At 40.6% G+C, this 12369-nt stretch overlaps 1 protein-coding gene across 1 annotated transcript in view; it reads right to left on the bottom strand.

Annotated features, from left to right (window-relative positions):
- The window catches only part of SLIT3 (slit guidance ligand 3), a 627553-nt gene that overhangs the window by 492258 nt on the left and 122926 nt on the right, over positions 1-12369 (bottom strand). Inside the window, exon 4 of the mRNA XM_083181792.1 lies at positions 3172-3243. Within this exon, the coding sequence (XP_083037918.1) occupies positions 3172-3243 (72 nt within the window). The remainder of the gene's footprint in view (positions 1-3171; positions 3244-12369) is intronic.

The following is a 12369-nucleotide window of genomic DNA, read 5'->3' as shown; positions in this document are numbered from 1 at the left end:
ACCATTGACTTTTGACGAAGCTATTTCACACTTCCATACCACAAATTTGCTTACTTTCAAGCTACGCATTACCTACACTCTGTCCTTTCCAAACTACAACTCCAGGACATCACAAACCCTCTTGACTTTGTCATTCGTACTGTGTTTTGCCCAAAAATGGGCAAAACAGACCACAATTCTTGACCCCAAGGTTATTTTATCCACATTTATGCTAAACCTTAAACTCATCCCTGCCAGTTCTTACCAAGAGATGTCTTATAAAAATTTTCATAGGGCATATTTTTCCCCTAAGCATTGTTACTTAATGGGCGTTGCTGATACCGCTGATTGTCCAAAATGCCACTCACATTAGGCTAATTTATAGCACTGTTTTTGGATTTGTCCCCATATACAAACTTTTTGGAATACCCTACATAATTATGCTTCCTCTTTATTAAAACTAACCTTTCATTATAATGAATCCTGGGCATTGTTTGGATATATTGGAAATCAACTATTTATCCCCAAAAATGATAAGAATCTCCTTGTAATCCTTTTAGTGGTTGGTAAGAAAGCCATCTTACAACAGTGGATACAAACTTTGGCTCCCTCTTTGGAGATGGCTACCTCTTGATTACTTTTTCTATGTGTTAATTTATTTATTTTCTATTTACCGTGGACTTGTTGAGGCATCGCTACGTAAAGAATCGATGACCCCAATCTTGTTTAGATGCTGGGACAAATATATCCAGACCCTACCTTTAAGGACAAAAGTGGCACTTCAGACATGCTTCCAGTCCACTTCATAGTATACTTTGCAGCTCCTTCAGAATAAAAACCCTGTTATGATTTAGTTGTTATGGTCAACACTACCCTCCTCTTTTTTAATGCCTTTTCTTTTTTCTTACTTTCCCCTTTTTTGTCCTCTCCTACTTTTATCTCTTGCTGGATCGGTCCATGGATGGGTTGATGGCTTTCTATTTTGATTTGACTTGATTTGTTTCATTCATTCATTGTTTTCACTTTTGTTTAATTTTTTTCTTTGTTTTGATTTTATATACGTTATTGATTGTCTTTCAATGATATACAATGTTTCTATTTTTACATGTGTCATTACAATTTCTGAAATCCCACATCCTTTTATCACTATCTCAACACAGGCGTCACCATGTTATATTTCTATTTGAAAACATTTGAAAACTGTGGTTTGTTCCTCATTTGTAATATTTCCTTATTTTTATTGCTTGTATCAACTGTTATTTATGAGGATCAATAAAAAATTTCTGTCTGTAGTGTTCATTCTAGCACCCGCTATCTTTGATAACCCATGCAGTTCCTCCTCCCTGCCTGGGGTGTCACTGTCTGCTGTAGTGCTTCTACCACAGTGTGGTCTGTATATCAGCACTGATATGCAAACCAGACCTGTGCTAGAAACACTACAGCAGACAGCGACACCCCAGGCAGGGTAGAGGAACTGCATGGGTTATTAAAAATAGCGGGTGCTAGAATGAACACTATGTCTGCATGCTAAAAAACGTACCCGCTATATTCCCTAAAATGGAACAGTACAAGCCCTATTTACCACCCACACATGACAATTTCACAGAAAGTGTGGTCCGACAACAGACCGGTCCAACCGTATGAACTAGAGGTAGTGGTCTATGTCAGTATGTCTGACCTGGCGCATTGAGAGAAATACACTTCTTATTTTGGCATATGTGCGGTATTTTGCATTCCGTAACATCCAGCGACATGAACACTTTTGCCCGACTCATAATCGAGCCAAAGTATGCAAGGCAACACAAGCAATGATTAAAAAAGTACAAACAAGATATTACAGAGATCTAAATAACTCCCTTATATAAGATACATTTTTCCATTCCGCCATATCAATACACAAACACAAAACAATAACAAAGTACAGTATTCAGTGAGTAAAATAATAGGAAGGTTTCATTACATAGTAGTATAATATACAAATCCATTCTGCAGAGTAGCTCCTATGCGTGAGCCATAAAACAGATTGTTAACTTAGTTCACATGGTAACAGCTGAAACATTTCGGGAGGATTAGAAATGGCTTTTCAATGTTCTCACATAAATTGTTATTTTCTTGACACATTTAGACATGGCTTGCTGTACCCCGAAGCACTGCAGTGCGCCATTTAAACTGGAACATGTGATTTACACATTTTGTAGTTAACTGACAATGCAGCGCTCAAACAATAATCACAATACAAAACATTTATGCAACATTTACATGGAATAAATTCAATTACGGCAAATGAAAGACATTCCATGTACACGCTTAGAAGATGCTGTTTGCATAGATTTAAATCTCTTGAGTTCATTCTAAGTTACGGATTGTTGTCTTTGACCAAATTTAGCAGTTAATTGAGGAATAGTGATAAGGGCAATTACTCCTAAATTGAGCATAGTGACTATGGGCCTTATTCTAGTTCACTCTTAGAGGCAAATTCCTTCTTAGCTGGACAAAACCATGTGCACTGCAGGTGGGGCAGATATAACCTGTGCAGAGAGAATTAGATTTGGGTGGGGTTTTTCTTCAAAGTGAGATCTATATTGCAGTATAAAAATAAAGCAGTCAGTGTTTACCTTGCACAGAAACAATATAACTCACCCAAAGCTAAATCTCTCTGCACATCTGCCCCCCTTCAGTGCACATGCTTTTGTCCAGCTAAGAAGGAATTTGCCTCTAAGAGTGAACTAGAATAAGGCCCTATATCACATAGAGCAGGGGTCTTCAAACTATTTTGCTCTGGGACCCCATCAGACAATAAAAATAGTGACAGGACCCCAGCAAGTTCCTGCACAAGGTCATTACATCACATGTGTAGTCAGCAGACAGCACATACATGGCAGCATTGTAGAGTCTAAAATAACAGACAATGCAGCAGATCTTGCAGACTCCTTGTAATCACTGACTGAGATTAGACAAAGTCATCAGCCTGATGTTCAGCAACATGGAGTCGCGACCCCCTGCTGAGAAGGTCGGGACCCACAGTTTGAGAACCGCTGACATAAAGGATACCCCAGCTCTACATACAAATCCGGTATCTCTCAATACTATGACATATATGTAACAACTTGATACATGAACAAAAAAAATCTTTTTTTGTTTTTCTAAAAGCTGGAATACATGGCCAGGAGCCAGGAATCATTATTTACTTACAGTCTGGTCAGTTTGACAGTGTTCTGGAATAGCAGTTCTGGAAGGACTTGCAATTTGTTCTTGTTCAGGCGCCTGTTTCAAGGAGAAAGGATAAGAAATGTCACCACGTGCTATTTAACAACAGGCTGGAGTTACTTGCATCAGATACAGAAAAATGTTGCTCTTAACACTTTCTGATGAACATGCTACACATAATCTGTACTTAAAACCAGACTCGTGGCACTTGTCCAACATCAGCCACGCTATTTTATTCTCAAGGGCTTAATGTAAAAAAGTGTATGGGCCAGTGGTGGTCAGTGCATATACAGTATATGTGGTGCAGATACATTCTGACATGAAAAGCCTCTGCAGGGCACACACTTAAAGACGACTTTAATGTAGAATTAGTACTTAATCACTTAATATAACTGAAAAACAAAACAGTAGAGGTGACATGAGCACTCATCCAGTTGTTGTCATGCCTTATTGGTAGATAAGTCAGATCAATGTGTAGTCTATGGCTGAAAATGGTCAGAGATAAACAAAAAAAGTCTTCCAATATGCCTGACTGATCCATTAAATCGGTCGACTGCATTGTATATGCTGCTGTAGTGGCCTGTCCAACATTTCCCCAGTTTCTTCATAGGGTATGAATGGGGAAATGGTTTACTCTAGGCCATACACGGTGTAATACTGCAATATATGGCCACAATGCATGCCCACAGCATTAGGCCTGGTGAAGTGATATCCCCACATTAAACACTCTGCACTTAAGTTCTTAACTTTGAGGATGCTATTCCTAGATAACTAGATAACTCACTGTTACAAAGCAGAGCAAGGTTACATAATGACTCCAAGTGGACGTTTCCACTGCTAAAGCCATCTTTTAGGAATGCAAGGAAAGGGGAACTGTTAAAGTTAAGACAAAAAACTATCGTAGAATAAAATTGGTCAAATGTACAAAGCAGAACCCATCTAGTGTTAGAAGCGGCAGAAAGATTTAGCTGCCAGCATGGTGCTTCACATTAAAGGCAGAAGGAAACATTTATCGCAAACTCATCACTGACGTTGAAATCAGACATGTTTTGTAGAAAAGTTATTTGTTCAACACTTTTCCTCCAGATCATACCAAGAAGGACTTTAGATAGCTGCCCCTGATGTTCCCAAGAGGGGGACAAATAATTTGTAAAAGGTCTAGGATACGTTAGGAGTACAGCATCAAAAAAAAAATCTATAAGCAAGATCAGAAACCGCCCAATGGCCACAGCATGAAATTCTAATTGGGGTGACAACTAAATCATGGAAGTCAGCGATAAAGTATCGTGCGTCCAAATTTAAGGTCAGAATCAAAAATCCCACAGTCAATACAGTGCATCCAAAAATGAGCAACAGTACAATGTAGCATGCTGGAAGTATGCAGTGATTTATAGGTGGGAAAATAAATACATTTGTTGTTGTTAGAATCGAATAGCTACAGTACCAACTAAATCAGCTTAATTAGAGCATCCATGTAAATGATATGTGTTATGTGACTGCATGAGTTTACACCCCTTACAATTCCATATACCAAAATGACAACTCCAAAGCAGGTACACAAAGCAGTTCCTACACAATTCTAGCCTGGGACAAAAACCGTACCATGCAGGATTTAGCTAATTCTAATAATTGTTCAAGAGAATTGGGGATATTTATCAATGTCTCAGGACAGATAAAGTGGAGAAAGATAAAGTACCAATCAATGAGATCCTAAGGGAGGTATTCAATGGTTTTTGACCAGCATTTCAGCTATTCCCAGAGGTGGTGAGCTGAAATGCAAGGATGTGTGGACACACTTGACCATAATAAGTACGAAATGCACAATAAAATAGATCAATTGAATATTGCCCTATGATCTTCCATCACTTTAATACAGCCAATGGCCACCAGAGGGCACTCGATGGACCAAAATTACTCCTTTGTTTGCTAAAAGAGATCATAACAGAAAGTGAAAGTTATTTTTGCAGAGACACTTCTGGGTATGGAGAGACGGAGCTGTGTAGACAGTGACTAAGGTAGGCGCAGATAAGAGACTGGGGGTGGGTGGAATGTTTGTGTGCTAAAAACTGTCACAGCTCAAAGTGAACGTAAAAATGATCACAGCTCAAAGTGAAAGTACATTGCAGAAGCTGTCATTTTGACAGGCTTTTAACTAGCTAAGTATAATGGTTTGTACTGCATTTGAACCCTAAATAAAAGTAAAGGGTGGTTTGTACAGGCTAAGAAACGAAAAATCAATGTTTGGTGGCAGCCCAGTATTCTGTTTAAAAAAATATGCTGAGAGTACAGCAGGATCTGGAGGGCTAGATGCAATTAGACTTTTACTAATTGCTAATTAGCTTATTAATTTAATTAACTAATAAAAAATAAACATAAAAGTCTTGTCTTCCTTTCACATGCCTTGTTTTCATGATTAATTGCTCTAAATCTAACTCATAAATGACAATCTGAAATGCAATTTAAAAAAAAAATTTAAATCACAACTAAAATAAATTTATATTACAAATAATAAACAGGAAATAGAAGATAAAATATAATGCTGACAGTCCTACATCTCAAGAACTGAGCATCTAGATAATAAACCAATCATATTTGGCAACCAGTTGCTCTGGTTGTCAGATGAAGGTAAATGACATCTGGATGATAAGTGAACAGTTAAAAAAGTTCAGTCAATAAATTGACACCATATTGTCGACATGGTCAAAAGATAGTCATTTCAATGGTCTACTTTTTCATAGTTTTCCATGCAGGTACTGTAGACTACAATTGAGAATGGTAATCTGTGCCAAGGGTATCGGAGTAAGGCACCAGGCCGGAAGCGAGCCTTGTGATGGGACGCAGTAAATTAACTGGGGCATTATGTGCTCAAACCTACAATCTGACATCAATCAAAGATTTATTTTTTAAAGTTGTGTTTCCATGTTTTGACCTTTTTGAGTCATCCTTTTCAATGCGTTGACCATTTAGCGTAGACCTGGACATCATCAACCTTTTGAACCAAATCCACTGCAAACATAGGTAAATCACAGACACTGGCTGAGTTTCCGGTAGTCCACCCCAATCTGACGGATTGAAATCAGTGGCCAAATGTAATAGTCTCCGAGTTCAGTGGCCGTGCGGTATAACAGAACCAGAACTCGGAGGTTCTCAAAATGGACGATCATTTACAAGGCATTTCTTTGCATTGTACTGTAAATGATTGTCCTTTAAAAAAAATCTGTGGCATCCCACAAGGCCGCTGAACTTTGAGGTTATTACATTTGGCCGTAGATGTTGATCGGGACAGTTGGTGCTTTAAGACAAGTAACTACACAAATATTGGCCAAAATTATCTAAAATCAGGGGTGAGGCATGAGAAACCCTCCAGTTGCTGAGCTACACTTTCCAGCACGCCCTGCAACAGCTTTAGCATGGCCAAATAGCAAAACTGTGGGAAGGCATGCTAGGATATGTAATTCTTGAAGGGCCGCTTATGGCAATCCCTGGTCAAAATGTATTAAAATTACCTACACAGTGCATGTGGCAAACTTATAGCTATAAATATGCATAATCATTAATGGGACAATAGCTATGGCTTAATGCTCATTGCACAGAACTTGTTAACTACCCAATTTCCTGGGCATACCACTAATATGCAGTAGGTGCGTGCCAGTGGTGCCCAGGTGTGTCCCCCCCCCTCCATCACCTCCATTCCGGCGATCGTATAGGAGGTCCCCTGCCGCCATTCGCTTTACAGCAGTGACGTAGGTGGCAGGCTCGGGGATGTTAGGGGGGACTCGGGAGCGTTCAGGAGTTCAGGTACCCGAGTCCTCGTGAGTAGTAGTAGTTTTAGTTTGTTATTTATAAGGCGCCACAAAGTGTCCGCAGCGCCGTACATAGCAACAAAAAACTAATTACAAGGTAACGTACAGGGTGTGTTGATAAAATACAGCATACATAGTGGTATAGCTGGTAGAACTAAAATCAGCATCAGTTCTGAAGTAGGTGTCGAAATTGTCGAGGAGACTGAAGATGAAGTAGAGGAAGGGAAGAACAGGGCAGGGGCACTGGTGAGGTAAAGAGGTAGGGTGAGTACTCATAAGAGTTAACAGACTAAAAGGAGGTGGGTGGACGAATGAAAAACAATAGGATAAGTAGGAACGGATGAGAACGGATGGAGGGGTAGGCCGGATAGGAGGAGCGAAAGAGGTTAGGAGGAGGAGGGATAGGCTAGTCGGAAGAAGTAGGTTTTGAGGGAGCGCTTGAAGGAGGTAAGGGAATCAGAAAGCCTGATGGGTGGCGGGAGGTTGTTCCAGTGCAGGGGGGCAGCGCAAGAGATGTCTTGGACACGGGAGTCATTGCAAACATCTCCAAGCCTGCCCCCTGAGGTCACTGCTGTGACTGGCGGCTGGGGAGTTTAGCCTCTGGCGTACAAATGCCGGAGCGAAGGTTGGGGGGGGGGGGGGGGAATAGCTCCTACGATCTGTGGTGGGTTTTGCTGGGGCAGGACAAACCTGCCCTGGTAGAATGTCCCTGTCTCTCCTACAATTCACTCCACTTAAACCATTTTATATGAATTGAGGAGGGCAAGGAAGAATCTACAACCAGCTGTCTCAAACACAAAGTGTTTGTGAATGTAATTAATAATGGTTTGTATACAGGAATTTCCACAATTGTCCTATGGCTGTCTTGGTAGAAATCTGGGTACTTGTGTATTTTGGCGGCGCCCGTCGTGGGCATCGTGTGCCTTAACTTTAAGGCACAGGACGCGACGCGATGGACGCGATTTCTCCATAGGCTTCAATGTTAAAATATTTTTAACATTGAACCCGATGGAGAAATCGGGTCCATCGCGTCGCGTCGCGTCCTGTGCCTTAAAGTTAAGGCACACGACGCGACCGACGCGACCGACACGATTTCTCCATAGGCTTCAATGTTAAAATATTTTTAACATTGAAATACTGTCGGTCGCGTCGGACTTGTGCCATTATAATGGCACAAGATCAAATGTAGTTGATAAAGTCCATCTAACATAGAAAACAATGGGAAATGGGCCAATATGGCCCATTTCTCATTGTATATGGTCCCGTCATGTCCAAATAAAAATGCCCCCCATTGTTAGCGGCACCCCAGTATTGACGCCAACCTGAAGCGTGGCGAGCGTAGCGAGCCCGCGAGGGGCGGCGGTACGCGTCCTACGACCTTTTCATACCCCTACTATCCACATCGGCGTGGAGTTGAGAATAGAATAGTGTGGCGAGCGCAGCGAGCCACCGAGCCCGAAGCGTGGCGAGCGCAGCGAGCCCCGCGAGGGGACGCGGATACCTTCACAGGTAAACGCGTCCCTTCGCGGGCTTCACAGGTGTCCGCGTCGCCATGGACACCTGTGAAGCCCTCGAGGGGACGCGTATAGCTGTGAAGGTATCCGCGTCCCCTCGCCACACTATTCTATTCTCAACTCCACGCCGACGTGGATAGTAGGGGTATGAAAAGGTCGGAGGACGCGCACCGCCTGCGCTCGCCACGCTTCGGGTTGACGTCAATACTGGGGTGCCGCTCACAATGGGGGGTCAGTTATATTTGGACATGACGGGGACATATACAATGAAAAATGGGCCATATTGGCCCATTTCCCATTTTATTACATGTAAAATGGACTTTATCAAGTCCATCTTATCTTGTGCCATTATAATGGCACAAGACCGACGCGACCGACACGATTTCAATGTTAAAATATTTTAACATTGAAGCCTATGGAGAAATCGGGTCCATCGCGTCGGTCGCGTCGTGTGCCATGTTAATGCACACGACGCGACGCGATGGACCCGATTTTTCACACACGATGGACGCGATCCTCATCCTGGGCGCCGCCAAAATACACAAGTACCGAAATCTGTATATGTCCCAGCAGGTATCTATCACAGCTTAAGAGAGGATTTGAGGTATGATGGAACAAAGCAATTACAGGATCAATAGGGACAAATATCCCTAGAACGTCACAAATGTATTTATGTATTTTATTTATTAACAGTTATGTTATGTTATATAGCGCACTCATATTCCGCAGCACTTTACAGAGAATATTTGAACATTCACATCAGTCCCTGCCCCAGTGGAGCTTACAATCTATATTCCCTACCACATGTCCATGCACACAGACATTATAGGGTTAATTTGTTGGGAGCCAATTAACCTACCAGCATATTTTTGGATTGTGGGAGCAAACAGGAGTACGCAGAGGAAACCCACCCAAGTAAGGGGAGAATATATACACTCTGCACAGTTAAGGCCAAGGTGGGAATTGAACCCATGACCTCAGCGCTGTGAGGCAGTAATGCTAACCATTACACCATCCGCACTGCTCACTAATGAGGGAGAACGTACATTGAAGTTCTAGTTGGCTAACTAAATGTACATTTTCTATAAAGGTCCAAGACAAAAATGAAAACAAGCCCACAAAATAGTCAGCGAGAAACTAAAGGGTCACAACTGCACATAAAATGCATTTAGCCCTTTCATTCTCGCAATGTCTCTATCAGGGACGGGAAATAACAGTGTTGTAAAAACTATATAGAGATACATGTGAAACCACAAGAAACATGCACATAAACATACATGGTTGCATATGGTTTCCATTGACTTGTCTTGTGTGCTTTAAGAAATTCTTTCCACAACATATCTGGTTCTCATCATTCCTGCACAGTGTGGAGTGCCGAAACATCCTGAAACTGTTGTGCTCATTCACACAAATATGTTTAAGGTGGTGCCCTGATACATGATTACAGGAGAGGTACCGTCATCTACTAATGTACAGAAAATGGAGGAGAGAGGATGGCTTCTCCTTATTAGAAAACATGGAGTACTCCAAAGCCCTGTTATGTTTACTATCTACATTTCTGCTTTGACTGCAGGAAGCTACGATATCCAAAGATACATTATACATTGTAATTATATATTGTAATTATAGTGTAGCTGAAGTGGCATTGTCTGCACATAAGTAGACATAAGTGGAATTAACTTTTTTATCCTGGCATTAAATTGTATACACAATATTTAATGAGCATTGTACAATACTTGGGCAACTTGTGAAACAACAATTAACGTGAAAGTACCTTGGATGACAATTGTTGCATTAAGTCTTCAGATCACCTTATTTGAAGTTAAAGTCCTATTTTGATTTAAATAAGCATTTATGCTAAGCCCAAATTGCAAAACACATGATGATCAGCAGGCTCATGGGATTTTAAGCCCATTTTACAAAACATGTCCATCAGATCATTTTGCCCAATATACATAATACTTGTTGATATTTCGTTCTTCTTTGGGAGAGAAGTGAAAAATAAACCAGCCGACCATCAATAGGGCTGTAAGTTCAAAGCATATCCTTTGATACTACTGAGATAACATTTTTAAAGAGACTTTATGAAAACTCAACCAAACATTACTCTTATAAGTCCAGATAGCTCTCCCTAAATATGAAAAAGTAGAGAAATCTAAAAATTGTATGAGGACAAAAACACAACCAATACTTATTACTGTACGTATGAACTGATCATTAACATGGGGGCAGCACAGATGGTGTAATGGTTAGCATTACTGCCTCACATACTCATCGGTGCGCAATTGGCACCAATTTTAAAGGGTATTACAAGTATATAAGTCCATCTGGTCTAGTGTTTAGTGTTCTTCTGGGGGGTGAAGATGTTTTTGTGTGTGGCTTGAAAAAGGTCCTTATTGGACCAAAACGTTGCCCGATGTAAGACTAAAATCACCCTTTATTTATGTGAAATTCTGGTGAGTGCCCCTTTTATCGGTATATATATATATATATATATATATATATATATATATATATATATATATGCACTCCAAGGCAAATACATACAAGTCCATTAATTCAGTTCAGCACTTTGTATTGAAAGTCCACTTTTGGGGACACAGCCCCATCCTCAGGGCAGCTGCAACAATTTAGACCAACTCAGGGCAACTGGGCTATGGGGCTGAGTCCCTGAAAACACTAGGCTGTGCTGCCTATGTTTTAATACAAACTGCTGAACTGAATGCTGTCTGAGTGCCTCCTTCCACTGGACTTGTATGCATCTGCCTTGTAGTGCAATGGAACCAGTTTTGGCCATTTTTCAGCGTATGGTAACAAACAGCTGATAATTGTTAACTCCCACACACTAGACAGATATCATTCCAACCAGCCAAATAGTTGGCTGGTTGGAACGATATCATATTGGTGTATGGCCTTCATAAGCGAGAGCTTGACAAATACTCACTACAGTTTAATGAAAGGCTTGGAGTCCAGACAATACATTACAGAAAACTGGGGAAAAAGTCCATGTTTTCGTAAAAATGAATTCCATCCTGTTTAAAAATCTGGCCACAGGCCTAGAAGAAAAGTATTTTAGATGACAGTACACATGCAATTGCATTTGATTACTAATCAGCTAGTACAGGCAAAATCACTATCTTCTGTCCCACCTATTCTTCCAGCAAAAAATGCCATATTAGAGAATATTACTGTCATGCTTATTTAAATATAAAGTCCTGTTTTGCCTCAATTGCAATTTCTCAATAATAACTGACAGGATACTGCAGGGTATTCGTATAAAAATAATCTCTAGATTACAGCATCTTGGAATGCTTGGAAAAAAAAGTTAAAAGTAAACCAAAGGATCATGCAAAATTCCAGCCAAATGCATAGGATGGATCTCATAGCATGCTTTATGGGGCATTTAAAGTGATGGTGCTTCTATATTGTTGTAAAGATGTGGCTGGTGCAGGATAGATAAGGTACTGAGCACCAAATGTATCAAGCTTTAAAAAGTGATAAAATGGAGAGTGATAAACAACTGGCCCATCAGCTCCTGTCATTTTTCAAACCCAGACTGTAAAATAGGAGTTCATTGGCTGGTTGTTTAACATTCTCTATTTTATCATTTTTTTAAGCTTGATACATCTGGCGCTCAAGCTGAAGTAAATAAATGAATAAGTGCATAGTACATTCTATGAAATTATAGCATCAGACTGCTTAATCCAACTATCGGATGGTGTGTCATAGATGCAGAATCACTGAAACGCAAAGACCTGGATACTTAGATTGATTGTCATATTATTATTAGAGTATGGTGGCAAGGAAAAGAGGGCCACAATAAGCCAACTCTGCAATGCCAACACAGCCAACAACAAGCATCACAG

The sequence above is a fragment of the Crinia signifera genome, chromosome 4 (genome assembly GCF_055691185.1).
Source record: "Crinia signifera chromosome 4, ASM5569118v1, whole genome shotgun sequence".
NCBI lineage: Eukaryota > Metazoa > Chordata > Amphibia > Anura > Myobatrachidae > Crinia > Crinia signifera.
Note: the sequence above shows the minus strand (reverse complement) of the source record. Positions and strands in the feature narration are given on the sequence as shown.